At 36.5% G+C, this 15328-nt stretch overlaps 2 protein-coding genes across 2 annotated transcripts; one reads left to right on the forward strand and one right to left on the reverse strand.

Moving 5' to 3' along the window:
- Positions 1–6234: 6234 nt before the first annotated feature.
- Positions 6235–7577, reverse strand: LOC113562531. The gene has a single exon (XM_026972219.1). The coding sequence runs from the start codon at positions 7500–7502 to the stop codon at positions 6378–6380; it is 1125 nt and encodes a 374-aa protein (XP_026828020.1). The 5' UTR covers positions 7503–7577; the 3' UTR covers positions 6235–6377.
- A 129-nt stretch (positions 7578–7706) lies between these two features.
- On the forward strand, positions 7707–9047 carry LOC113562530. The gene has a single exon (XM_026972218.1). It carries the CDS (start codon positions 7781–7783, stop codon positions 8903–8905), a length of 1125 nt encoding a protein of 374 aa, XP_026828019.1. The 5' UTR covers positions 7707–7780; the 3' UTR covers positions 8906–9047.
- Positions 9048–15328: the final 6281 nt, after the last annotated feature.

The raw sequence follows: 15328 nt of genomic DNA on the forward strand, positions 1-15328 counted from the left end.
CTCCAATTCCACAGATACTTCGACAGAAAAGCGATTATTACTCGTATATTTTGCGCCGCCGAACGTAACGGATTCCAGATCCGATACAAAAAATCTAAGGTGTAGCGAATCGTATCAAACTCTTCGAAAACGATATCCAATTCCACCTCATCCATGAAATCCTCGCCCAGGACCCTGAGCGCCTCCTCCAACTCGTTATCGACGGTCGACGCGTCACTCGATCCCGGTTTCTCTAAAACGGACTTATTGGGTTCCATGCGACCAAAGGTCAATCGCAACGGGTTGCTCGAGGAATACCGACTCCGACGCGTTTGCTCGATCGGACGCGCACCGCGTCTTTTATACCCTTCATTCGAGGGAAACCCTCTATCAGCGGTTGTCAAAAAAATAGAACGTTATCGGCCGAAAAACCACATCCGGTTCGGGGACTCGTCGCGGGACCACCGCGACGTCACGGACGTCCAAAAACGGAACGTTATGGCCGGAAAACCACACCCGGCCCAAAAATATCTCCCACCAGGACCCGACTCGCTTCCGGTGAATCACCGGAAAACCACATCCGGGAAATCCAGTGGCGGGGGAAATCCAAAATGGCGCTCCCGCCCTTTCCCCTCCCCTCCCCCTTTCACTCCCCTTCCCCCCCCTTCCCCCGAGCCCCATGGGTTAGAACCTGCCCTATATACCTACTCATAGGAATAGGGGGACGGAGCAGTAACCGCGGGGAGTGAAGCCGCTTCGGGACGGGAGGGCTATGGTCACATGGTACTTTTGGTGCCGCATTGGTGATTGGCTGCGATCTTTTAAGGTTATAGTGCGATCACTTTTTGAGAAATATAAATAGATTTTGTGTTGCTTGATTGTTTGATTTCTCAAAAATATCCGATTTATTATATACGAGGTGTGTACAAAAGATTCGTGCACTCGGTTCGCCAAAACTTCAAATTAAATTATTCTGGAACGGGGATGTGGTCACCCTCAAAGTAGTTTCCCCCTGACAGAATGCACTTGGTCCAATGCTTCTTCCATTCTTGAAAGCAGTGCTGCATGTCCTTCTTTGTCAGTCCCTTTAGGAGCTTCGTCGTTTCTCATTGTATGGTATCAACATTCACAAAATGTTCATCCCGCATAATATTTTTCACTTTAGGGAACAGGCAGAAGTCACAGGGTGCTATATCAGGTGAATAGGGAGGGTGGTCCAGGATAGTGATTTTGTTTTTGGCCAAACACTCACGCGTAACGAGCGCGGTGTGCGAAGGTGTATTATCCTGATGCAGGATCCACGCGTTCTCCGCCCACAATTCAGGTCGTGCACGTCGCACACGTTCACGCAGACGCTTCAAGACTTCAAACATAAAATTTTGCATTAACAGCTTGACCTACTGGAACATATTCATGATGAATAACTCCACGAATATCGAAGAAAACGGATGAGCATGGTTTATTTGAACGACTCTTGCGCGCTTTTTTGGTGCGAGGAGAACCAGAGTGCTTCCACTCTTCACTCTGCCTTTTCGTTTCAGGGTCATACTCGTAAATCCAGGATTCGTCTCCAGTTATCACCCTTTCGAGAATTTGGATCTGAGCACTCTCGATATAGTCATTGCAACAATCAACACGTCGTTGTTTTGCTCGTCAGTCAAAACTTTCGGAAAAATTTTTGTACACAGCTTCCGCATGTTCAAATCTTCTTTTAAAATTGTCTGAACACTACCATTACTTATTCCAAGTTTTTCTGTAATCATTCTAGTGGTAATTCGACGGTCTGCCTTCACCAAATCGTAAACACGTTGAATGTTTTCATCGACACGTGATGTTGAAGAGCGCCCCGCTCGTGCGTCGTCATCGACGCTTTCTCTCCCTTCCTTAAATCGATCGACCCATTTATACACAGTTCTACGCTTCATGGCAGATTCACCATACACCATTTCCAACATTTGTGGAATTTCCTGGCCGTTTTGCCGAGTTTTACGAGAAATTTAATGTTGGTTCTTTGCTCGGTAAACACGTCTCGTTCCATTCCGCCGACACGATCAAAAGTACGTTCACACAAACAGACAACAAATGCAGAGATCTCACTCGACCGTGACCAAACTTTTACTTAGGACACGTGAGGCTTCTCTCTAGACGTTGCACCACTGTAGAAACTTACAGCGTTACCACATCGGAGAAACAAATTCAGTGCACGAACTTTTTGTACACACCTCGTATATACATTTCTGTGCCGCATAATGCCACAGTGCATCATAAAACAGTGCAAAAATCGCACTGTAAGCCATCCAGTGTTAGGAAGACTAAAAGAAGAAAGAAATTTGAATATATCATATCATCGGTAAGACCGGATCATATCTTATAAAATATGATTGTTACGGAATCGATCATCGATCCGCGAGATGACATCACATATCGGTCGCGATCGCGGCGCGGCGTCTTATCGCGCCCCCGGTCGGGCTACTTCGTCTTCACGCGCGTCGTATCACTCTCGGTTCGTTACACCGGCCATGAGGTAGCAGCAAAAGTGCGCGCTCGTTTTCATTAGGCTAGTTTAGTGCATAGTTTAGTTATACGGCTCACGGAAGTGCTCGGTTCAATTTTCGGACGTCTCATTCAACTTGGAAATATTTATTCGTGGAGCTTGACGTGACAATAACTCCGGTAGAGCCCGCGTGCTTCTCAGGCGACCACGCGCGGTGCACGTGTGCCGCGATCTCGGTGCTTCTCAAACTTTCGAGAGTCTTCTTACAAAAGCTCCCGACCAAAGTATTCTCATACGACGTGACGTGCCGCGTAAACCGCTTCGGCGACCCGTGTGCCAACCTCGCGTCAATTGTAAATATTGTACATTTGTGTTTTACATTAAAGACAACTCATAAAATTACCCGTGCTGCAATTCATTTCCTTTGTGCCCGTTGTGAATGTCCGTCTCACCGCGAACCTACTAGCTGACTCGCGTGTTCTCAAACAATGATAAAAATATAAAATATATAACATATAATTACACGTCGAATTAATTTGTAGATTTCTAAAGAATAAAACAATAAGACAGTTATGGTTAGATATACTAGAACTATCTACGAAGTCAGTTCCAGTTGGAGGAAGAATTTGTTCGGCATACTTCAGTGAAAATGCTTTTGACCTTTCAATTGGTACAAGAAGACTTCGACCAAATGTATTACCATATAAAGGTATTATATACTGTTTCTTGATCCTTGGTTATATATATGAATATTCTTTGTACAGGGTGCGCCGTTAGAATCCGGATAAAAAAAGTTTTATGCAAAAAGTTGTTTATTTAAGCCAATATACAAAGATATAAAACAATGCCGTTATATCTCACTTAACGGATCCTTACTAAGAACTTGTATTCTATATAGACGCCCTGCGCCTCTATCACCTACTCGATCTTCGCCCTAAAGCGCGAGCACGCTGCCTTCAAATGATCGCGGTTCATAACCGTGAACTCTGCCTCGATAGCGGCCTGGAGGCTGTTGACGTTGGGGTGCCTGGACTTATTGGTGTCTCTCGACTACACGTAGTAGTCCAGAGGGTTTAGGTCGGGACTGTTAGGAGGCCAGAAGTCCTTCGACCAAAACATGTCGACGTTGTCTGAGAGCCAATTTTGGACTAAATGGCTCGTGTGAGCGGGTGCGCCGTCTTGTTGAAATATGTACGGCCTCCCAGAGGCCACAGTCTCCATCCACTCCCAAGACGGAGGCTAATTTCCAGAGTGAGGTCTCCGGGTCTTCCAAAATCATGTCTTGGGTTCTTCGGATGATCTCTGGACGTCGACATATAGTATGGACTGTGCGATCCGTACATGGAAGCCATGAAAAAGTGTCCCTCGATTTAGGTTAGGTTAGACGAAGAGGGAACGAAGTGACGGCCATTGCTCTCTTATTCTATTCTCTATTACACTACTGGTTAAAAAGAGACAGCGCTTGGTCGTCACCAGTCGCTATCTCTTTCTTTCGGCCCGACATGTTTTCTCTGCCTGTCCATACTACTCGATAAAATTACCTTTTTCAAAAAAAGTAAAAAAGGCGCCAAGTATGCGCGTGATATATGCTCGAAAAAACCAATGTGGTAGTTTCTTTAATTAAAAAAATATTAAACCAAGTAATATGTACCTTTATATTCTCATTCAATGATCTTATTCCAATTCAAGCGATAGTAGTTCTAATTGTCTTTAAATATTATTTTATAGTATTTTTCAAAAAAATTTATGAAATCCTCAAATTGCGCTACTTGCAAAGAGGATGTATTACCTCGAAAATTAATTATTGTACAACAATTTAAAAAAACCAAGTGGTAGTATCTTACCAATTACAAAGAGAATATACGTATATATTGTCTTGAAAATTTGTTATACAACTACTTTCAAAAAAATATAAAAATTTTATTGATTAAATAATATTTAATGCAAAATACTTGGCGCTGCTAGACCGAGTATTACAAGAAATCTCTCTTTCTCTCTTTCAGCGTTTAGTATTAAACGCGTGAAATTTGTTAGACTTCTTTTTATATGAATTTTATATGTAAACAAACGGCTTAAGCTTTAGTAGGCGTGTATTAAGGGGATCCTGGAGTGATGGCCGAACTCCGTCGCGAAAGCGCCATTATTTAGATGTAACTAAATCGGTAACATAGTCGATAACGAAGTCGGCAAATTACCGACATGGTTGATATTCTCAACATGTTGGGAAGATGTGACATTTATGACAAATGTTTCGAAATACTCTTTATTTCTTGTTCTTTTTCTTAGAAAGAAGAAAAGAAATACACAGTATTTCGAAATATTTATAATGTCAACTGGACTGCAGCCAGCGTCCCAACATTATTTCGATAATGCGATGTGTAGTGCAGTAATACACAACAGCGTCGTAATTAGCGTTCTGTTGCAACCACAATTTGCAATAGAAAGTAGCAAATTACGAAACGTCTCTGGCTTTATTTTTCATAAATGCCAGCCCACGAAATTTCGTCTCTGGCTTTAGTTATAGTAAGAGCCAGCCCACGAATGACCGTCTCTGACTTTATTTTTTTTCAACTGCCAGCCCACGAATCACCGTTTCTGGCTGTATTTTTTTTATAAATGCCAGCCCACGAATGAACGTCTCTGGCTTTAGTTTTCGTAAATGCCAGCCCACGAATTATCGTTTCTGCCTGTATTGTTAGTATAAGTGCCAGTCCACGAATTATCGTCTCTGGCTTTATCTTGCCAGTACACGATTCGCCGTCTCTGGCTCTACTTATTATATCAACTCACAAATAAACGTATGCAATTATAATTTGTGTTATGTAGCAACGACAATTTGCAACAGAAAGTAACAAATTACAAAAGTCCGTGAAATAAGTATTTTATATATATATATATATATATATATATATATATATATATAAAAGGATTATATATATATATATATATATATAATCCTGATAAAATGAATCAGAAACATCGATTCTTTTATCAGGTTCAATGTCAATTAAATATCACACGGCGAGAATATTGCATGTTTGCCGTGTGGACGCCTAAAAGCTTCAAAATAGTGCGTGTTAGCAGAGATGAAGTTTTTTGGAAAGATCAAATAATTGCTTTCTTAACACTTTTTTACTATAAATGCATGCTTCCGGAAATATTGGACAGTCGCCACAATAGGCAAATGCCAATACGAAATCCGGAATACATCATTGTACTGTATTATGGTACTGTATTACATATATATATATATATATATAATACAGTACCATGTATATATATATATATATATATATATATATATATACAGGGTGTCTGAGACCACCCGTACATGCCGAATATTTTGATAACTGAGCGTAACAGATAAAAATGTTTTAATCAAAAGTTGTAGGGCTTTAACAATTACATGAAATGGTGATACATATTTGACCTTGACAGCAGTTATGCAGGAAGTCTCAAGGTCAACTTTAAAATCTTAAATGGAAACTCCCATTTTTTATTATATCATCTTCTTCTACCAATTAATTGGAACAACTTTTGTCTGAAACATGTTTTCTGAAAATGCCTCCATTGACCTTGACATGTATTTGAAATAAAAACTACATTTTGAAATAAAAAAGTCTCGCTCTTAACATAATCCAGAACTAACGACGAGGACGTGGCGAGTTTCTAGTTCCATGTTTTTTCTTAATTTAAAAAATTGTAATGTTTTTAAAATGTTTTCAGTGGTACGGCCAAAAAAACGGAAAAATAATTAATAAACATAGTGATACCAAATACTATGTTACACAAACCAATTATGAATACGTAAAAGCATTTAAAAAAAACTGAAATAGCTGTCCCAAATACGGGACATTATGCACCAACGGGTTAACAACGTTTCTGAGTGAGTGAGTATGTTTGTTCAAGCAAAGTGTTCAAAGTGAGCACCGTTTTCTGCGATGCACATATCTACTCTGCGTTGGAAGGAATTAGTTGCTCGAAGAATCTCATCAGCACCTAAAGATCGAATTGCTTCACTTATCCTAAGGATCATATTGTCCCTTATAGTCGGACGTTCATGGTACACCAAATCTTTTATCCTTCCCCAAAAATAATAATCTAAAACGGTGAGGTCCGGTGATCGGGGCGGATAATTGATGGGACCATATTTGCCTATCCATTTGTTGGGAAACATAGCGTTTAGTATTGTACGAACAACTCTCGATGTATGCGACGGGCATCCATCTTGTTGAAACCACATGTCCAAGCGCAATTGCAGAGGAAGATTTTCTAGTAAGATGGGAAGATCTGTCTCTATCAAAGCTGAATATCTATCAGCGTTTAGATTTTCTTCAAAGAAAATAGGACCTACGATCTGACTTCCAATAATGCCACACCAAACATTAACTTTCCACACATGTTGATGATCTATTTCTCTCAACCAGTGAGGATTAACTTGTGACCAATAACGACAGTTCCAAGTATTATTAGATCCGTTACTTTTAAATGTACATTCGTCAGAAAATAAAATTTTAAGGTGAAAATCAGGTGGTTGCTGTCTTATCCAATTGCAAAATGCAAGTCTCTGTTGAAAATCATCATACTTCAACGCTTGGTGAACAGACATTCTGTAAGGGTGAAACTTGTTTGCTCTCATAATGCGCCAAATAATGTCACGACTAACGCCAGAATCTCTTTCTCGACGTCTCAAGGAATCATGAGGGTTCAACTCTACCAATGCAAGAATTTCCGCCGTTTTTTCATCCCTAATTGGACGGTGGATCTGTCTACTTTTGTTATGTTCAGGCTGAATGACACCTTTAGTTCTGATTCTCTTAGCCAAACGTGAAAAAACGTTCCGCGAGTGAGGAGTCCGATCAGGATAACGCTCTCGCCATAATCTTTCAGCTCCACTGAACGTACCTCGACACTCACCCAAAATTAACAGCATATCATATGCTTCTTCATTCGAATAGGACATGGTTAGATAGATCTTTACGAAATCTTTGCTAGAAACTTTTCGAATAATAATTACCGAACCGTTCATCAATTTCAAGAGTTTTTATATCATTTTATAGCACGCTTTGACGAAAGCAATCCTCCTATTTATGTGCTTAAAAGGACGATACTCGGCGATAAGACAGGAAGTGCTTACTTGAGTTGTAAACAAAACGGCTCGCTGGCGACGACTTGTTTACCCCAACGCAGCGACAGTATTGTATGTACTTTTCCGAAATAGCTTTCCGCCGAGTTTACGAACACATAAATAGGAGGATTGCTTTCGTCAAAGCGTGCTATAAAATGATATAAAAACTCTTGAAATTGATGAACGGTTCGGTAATTATTATTCGAAAAGTTTCTAGCAAAGATTTCGTAAAGATCTATCTAACCATGTCCTATTCGAATGAAGAAGCATATGATATGCTGTTAATTTTGGGTGAGTGTCGAGGTACGTTCAGTGGAGCTGAAAGATTATGGCGAGAGCGTTATCCTGATCGGACTCCTCACTCGCGGAACGTTTTTTCACGTTTGGCTAAGAGAATCAGAACTAAAGGTGTCATTCAGCCTGAACATAACAAAAGTAGACAGATCCACCGTCCAATTAGGGATGAAAAAACGGCGGAAATTCTTGCATTGGTAGAGTTGAACCCTCATGATTCCTTGAGACGTCGAGAAAGAGATTCTGGCGTTAGTCGTGACATTATTTGGCGCATTATGAGAGCAAACAAGTTTCACCCTTACAGAATGTCTGTTCACCAAGCGTTGAAGTATGATGATTTTCAACAGAGACTTGCATTTTGCAATTGGATAAGACAGCAACCACCTGATTTTCACCTTAAAATTTTATTTTCTGACGAATGTACATTTAAAAGTAACGGATCTAATAATACTTGGAACTGTCGTTATTGGTCACAAGTTAATCCTCACTGGTTGAGAGAAATAGATCATCAACATGTGTGGAAAGTTAATGTTTGGTGTGGCATTATTGGAAGTCAGATCGTAGGTCCTATTTTCTTTGAAGAAAATCTAAACGCTGATAGATATTCAGCTTTGATAGAGACAGATCTTCCCATCTTACTAGAAAATCTTCCTCTGCAATTGCGCTTGGACATGTGGTTTCAACAAGATGGATGCCCGTCGCATACATCGAGAGTTGTTCGTACAATACTAAACGCTATGTTTCCCAACAAATGGATAGGCAAATATGGTCCCATCAATTATCCGCCCCGATCACCGGACCTCACCGTTTTAGATTATTATTTTTGGGGAAGGATAAAAGATTTGGTGTACCATGAACGTCCGACTATAAGGGACAATATGATCCTTAGGATAAGTGAAGCAATTCGATCTTTAGGTGCTGATGAGATTCTTCGAGCAACTAATTCCTTCCAACGCAGAGTAGATATGTGCATCGCAGAAAACGGTGCTCACTTTGAACACTTTGCTTGAACAAACATACTCACTCACTCAGAAACGTTGTTAACCCGTTGGTGCATAATGTCCCGTATTTGGGACAGCTATTTCAGTTTTTTTTAAATGCTTTTACGTATTCATAATTGGTTTGTGTAACATAGTATTTGGTATCACTATGTTTATTAATTATTTTTCCGTTTTTTTGGCCGTACCACTGAAAACATTTTAAAAACATTACAATTTTTTAAATTAAGAAAAAACATGGAACTAGAAACTCGCCACGTCCTCGTCGTTAGTTCTGGATTATGTTAAGAGCGAGACTTTTTTATTTCAAAATGTAGTTTTTATTTCAAATACATGTCAAGGTCAATGGAAGCATTTTCAGAAAACATGTTTCAGACAAAAGTTGTTCCAATTAATTGGTAGAAGAAGATGATATAATAAAAAATGGGAGTTTCCATTTAAGATTTTAAAGTTGACCTTGAGACTTCCTGCATAACTGCTGTCAAGGTCAAATATGTATCACCATTTCATGTAATTGTTAAAGCCCTACAACTTTTGATTAAAACATTTTTATCTGTCACGCTCAGTTATCAAAATATTCGGCGTGTACGGGTGGTCTCAGACACCCTGTATATATACATATAAGGGTGGCCCATTTTAATTTATACAGTCGATTTTTTAAAAAACTAAAAGAGATACGAAAAAATGTTTCAGACAGACATGTCACGATTTCGAGGGGGACATAAGATGATACCATTGGTTTGACCTTGAATAGTCGTTTGAAGGTCACGTTCGCGTCACGATCTTTGGATCACCTTCAATTTCTTAAATTGAAACCCCAACTTTTTATTGCAGATTCTTATTCTCCATCGAAAAGTAAGTAACTTTTGTCTGAAACATTTTTCCGAAAAATGTCATCTTATGTCCTTAAAATGTCCTCAAAACTCATCTTGAAGATCATTTTAAGGACATAAGATGACATTTTTCCGAAAAATGTTTCAGACAAAAGTTGCATGTTTTCTCGCGTAGAATCCGAATCCGTAATAAAAAATACCATGTCTCATTAAAAAAAAATTTCAGACCGGAAGTTAGAATTCTGAAATTTTTTTTTAATGAGACATAGTATTTTTTATTACGGATTCGGATTCTACGCGAGAAAACATGCAACTTTTGTCTGAAACATTTTTCCGAAAAATGTCATCTTATGTCCTTAAAATGATCTTCAAGATGAGTTTTGAGGACATTTTAAGGACATAAGATGACATTTTTCGGAAAAATGTTTCAGACAAAAGTTACTTACTTTTCGATGGAGAATAAGAATCTGCAATAAAAAGTTGGGGTTTCAATTTAAGAAATTGAAGGTGATCCGAAGATCGTGACGCGAACGTGACCTTCAAACGACTATTCAAGGTCAAACCAATGGTATCATCTTATGTCCCCCTCGAAATCGTGACATGTCTGTCTGAAACATTTTTTCGTATCTCTTTTAGTTTTTTAAAAAATCGACTGTATAAATTAAAATGGGCCACCCTGTATATGTTCTCTATGTAAACACATTAATCACGTTAATTAAAATATTTTTTCCGATCAAATTGTGTCTTTTTATCGCGTTGAACCTCCTCACTTCCCCTCCCTGTACCTACCCAGATAGCCAAGCGTGCGATTACCGCACCAGATATTGTTACCGTACTGCTACTGTACTGTCATGAGATGGCAGTGTAGGCGTAACCATACAATATCAGTACAAAAAGGATACATGATATTACGATACAGCGTACAATCACTGTACCTATACTGCATACTGTTCAGTACATCGCAATTAAGAATTATACCATACCAGTACTACGTACTGAGTATGTATTAAAACCTGAAAATGCGATATAATTGATCGAAGTAATAACTGTTTATTAAATTTATCATTAAAATTTAAATTATAATTTGGCGCAATGATGAATATTTAATATTCCTATATATTGATATGGAGTTTGATTGCTATTTATATAAATTTATATAAATAAAGCCTCATTATTTTGACGCGCGCAACGCGCGTCAGCAAGATTTGCTACTTGAGATAGTTCATATTATGTTAATTGAACATTAAGACCTTTTCTAATTGGTCAACTCTACTTATATTATTTTTTATTATAAATATCATTTTCTTATAACGCGTAGACGCACGCAATGTGAATCAGTGTGAATCGTGCATAATGAGAGATCTCTTAGCGCGGCAAATTTGTCTCCTTGGAGACATATTGTTACTCTCCCAGCGAGACGATATTGTTTTTCTCTACGCTGCATCTCGTTCTTCTTTGTAATAACGTGGACCTGTACGGACGTATTCTTCTTCCGCAATTTTCTACTTATTACGAGGAGAGAGAGAGAGAGACAGACAGAGAGAGAGAGAGAGAGACAGACAGACAGACAGACAGACAGACAGACAGACAGACAGACAGAGAGATTTGAGGTAAGTAATTTTTCATATAACAATTAATTTGTTAAATCTTTTTTCTTGAAAATCATTCAATATGACTTTTTATTCCGATTTTTCATTCCTTGAACTTATCTTTATTTTTTCATTTATATTTATCTGTCGGAAATCGTGTATATGCTTGCGCGAGATGACAATAAGCGAAATCATCTTTTTGTGAAAAATACAGCAGTAATCGAATGCGTGTGTTATGTTAAATGTTAATAGTAGAAATGCAGCCGAAATATTATATTATACTTTCTTTGATATACATATTTTTTCTAAATTTGTTGTTATTTTGCGCGTAGCTTCGCATTTGTGGCTGAGACGTAACATACGCGGATGATTGTCGGAGTCTGTTCAAAATACCTCTCAATATCGGAGCATATACAAGGAGTACGTTCCATTTAGCGCTCGCAACGACGTTAGCGTCATTCTATCTTTATTTAATATTCAGTGAGCAATAAAGACAGAATGACGCTCGCGTTGTTGCGATCGCCAAATGGAACGTACTCAAGGATAGGCGGGAAGGACCGCCATATTTTGTTTTCAGCTTCGCACATACGTGTGAACATACATGTGTGTGTATATATACGCCTGAAATAAAAGATTCAGGCTCGGTTACACCAACGTCGCGTAACTTTAATTTTACTCACTTTTCTAATTATTCTTCTAACCGACTTGTAACCCTTTAGAAACAGACAAAGCGTGAGTTAAGCTAAAATTAAAATTACACGACGTTAGTTCAATCGGGCCTCCGAATAAAAAAATTTAAAATTGTACAATTCTTTTTATACATATTAATTCTTTATTATTAAAGCTTTTTTATTTAATAACGTAATAAACATATAATACATTTTGTAGTGTAATATTTTGTGATATAATAAATATAAAATAAATAACAAAATATTAAAAAGATCATTGAATATATTTATAAAATGAATTAACATTGCTTTACAACGTTTTTCAATTGATTCAATTTTAATGCTTCCGAATTTCTATGTTACTACTATATATAAAGTTTTTGAATGAGTTCAAATGCATTAAAATTTTTCTCTTACGTAATTATAAGCTTTCGAGCTGTAGTTAATTTGTTAACTACATGTTAAAGCAAATGATCTTCATTCGGGACTCTATTGTTTATTAATAGTTATATTTCCACATTTCGAAATTATTCCTTTCAAGAAATTTTTATGAAGCTTACCCATTTTCCTGTACAATATATAAAATATTCTTATTTAATTTTGATTTAAAGATGTTGTAAAATATCAAAATATATCTGCTTGAGTGTTTTATTTTGTGTTTTAAATATGTTATTGTTAAGATTTTTATTTATACTCTTCCCAAGAGGCTCTTATAAGTATTTAATAGCGTCATCTTTTTCATTTTGAAAATGTTGAGGACTGCCAAATGTTGAGCAATGAACTTTTAAATTTGAATTTTCAGACTGGAGAAATACATCTCAATAAAAAGCTTTTCATCGAGTACTATAGTATAATCTTGTGATCTAAAAACAATATTACAAAGCAATGTTCAAAAAATTTCCTAATGTACAATAAATATTTTACAAATAAAATGAGATATAATTATGTAAAAATTCCAACTAATCAGCTAGTAAAAATTCTCTTTTTAAAATTAATTCTTCAGCATTTATCGAGAAGAATTTGTTCATTGGTAATACTTTCTTGATGATTATTGTCATTCTGATTATTGTCATTCCCTGTATTGAATTTTTTTGTGCAATGTGTATCACTTGATGAAAATGATGTTTCCAAATATGAAAGTTCGTGATCTGTATAATGAACAGAAGAAAAAGATAAATTTAAATAATTCTGTTGATTTTCAATATTTTTCTGTTTATTGTGGCTGCGTTCCGATATTCACTGTCAGTACTGAAAATATATAGTATACATGACATAAACTATAGATTTTCAGTACTGACAGTGAATATCGGAACGCAGCCTGTGTGTAGCATTACCAAAAGAATCTGCCTACAAAAAATAAAAAAAGTATTAATAAATAAAGCACATAATATTAAAATTAAGTAAAATAATGTAATATTTCTTAATTCATTTCTGCTATCTGTTTTTGCCATCATTTCGTAATAAAACATAATTTCTGCTGTATATCTGCCGTCGTAACATAACAATCTTCCACTATCATATTTCTGCCGTCATAATGTAATAATAATGTTTCATTCTTAATTGACAGGTCAGATTGTTGAAATATACTTACAACGGACGAGGTTTGTATAATTTGTTGCAGGTATTTTGTTAATCTTATTCTAATTTATTGAGTTTATAAGACTTCCGATAGATTTCCGATAGATTTCCAATAGTCTTAATAACAAATTATTTTTTTCAATTGCCCACTTTTTAAACAACGTCTCTAACGTCATTAAAACGTCATTTTACGTCATCTTGCTTCTTGAATACTTGCAAACACAGTATTCATACTTAATTTAATTTTTATTTCTTTGAGGGTTTTATACTATATATCATTTATTATATATTATTCAGTACGTATCATCTCATATCATATCATAGTCCAAGTTGACTAGAAAAACTTGTCTTTTTGTGTTTAGACTTTTCCATTTCAGACTTTATTCATTTTTCCTCGAGTTGCTATTTTTTCGTCTTGTTCATTTCTTTTATTGATATTCTGTTTCATCAATATGTTGCGTTTGGCGAACAGGCGCAGTCGCAAGCCTTATCACTTACTTTCTGCAGCTCATCGTCGTCGTTTGGAAAAATTAGAAAGAGCTGCACGTAATGAATACGAATATTTACAACAGAAGAATTTAGATATTGCTAAGGATATATACTTTATGCTTTTGAACACCTCTGAATTATGCCCGAAAACAATGCCTAATTATGCTCTCATTATGCGCGAAAAAGTAGTAATTATGCGACAATTATGCTTGTTAAATCCGCTATTTATGCACGATGTAATATGTAACAGCTTTAAAATTATATGAAAATTATAGGAATGGGCATTTTAAGATACTTTCAAAGAAAAAATAACGTTTTCTAATATGCAAAAAGGAAAGGACGGTGACAAATAAAGTAAAAGTGTTGTTTTTAAAAATATAGATAATTTTATTTAATAAAACATAGAATGGCCCAAATGCTTCAGAACAGAACACAACATAAAACAGTGAAGACTAGCATGTCTAGCGTGACTAGCTATCATTAAACTAAACTTTCAATTAAACATTCAATTAACTTTCAATTAAAATTTAAATGAAATGTCAACGGATAGACAAAATGTGCTTTCTCATAAAACAAAAAAATCTATTATCCAAAATATTGACACCCGGGTTCACAAGTCGATGATATGTAAGATCAAATTGATTATTCGGATCAAATCAATTTGATATCTAATATCGTTGATATCTACACAATATCTTCTAAATATCAATTAAAAATTTTGTAGATATACAAATTCAAAGATGCGAAATTCAATTGACAATTGATCTAACATAACATCAACTTGTGAATCTGGGCATTGACACAGTTGTCCTATCGTTTCTCTATAGTTATTAGTCATTAATTTCGTCATCCACATCGTCCCCAAAATACATACAAACCATAATCTCTACGTTGTCAGCTTTTAACCTGCACCTCTTAGGGCTTAGCACATCTCCATAACCAGAAATAGCTCTTTCACTATCTACATTAGAGACAGGCATAAATTATTTGTAGACATGCAACAGCAAACTCACTGTGATGAGTTCTCATTCCAATTAATATTTTGCTCAACGATGTCAATTACACTACTACTATTCTTAGAATGAAAGGTTTTAGAAGTTTCCTGTATTCGATCCTTAAATAGCCTATATAAAACAAGGAACTCTTCATTAGGTATGTGATTTAACAAGGAGATATTTTATTTAGCTTCTAATATTGTTACATTGCTATCAGGAAGAGATAAGTTTAGGAGGATAGAATAATGTCTCAGTAGCTTCAAAAAAGGATTTAGCCGTATCT

Source organism: Ooceraea biroi, chromosome 9 (assembly GCF_003672135.1).
Source record: "Ooceraea biroi isolate clonal line C1 chromosome 9, Obir_v5.4, whole genome shotgun sequence".
Classification (NCBI taxonomy): Eukaryota; Metazoa; Arthropoda; class Insecta; order Hymenoptera; family Formicidae; genus Ooceraea; species Ooceraea biroi.

Bases quoted from the DNA above. Each gene is read 5' to 3' on its own strand.
- LOC113562531 (XM_026972219.1), bottom strand. From the start codon at position 7,502: ATGAACGGTTCGGTAATTATTATTCGAAAAGTTTCTAGCAAAGATTTC.
- LOC113562530 (XM_026972218.1), top strand. From the start codon at position 7,781: ATGAACGGTTCGGTAATTATTATTCGAAAAGTTTCTAGCAAAGATTTC.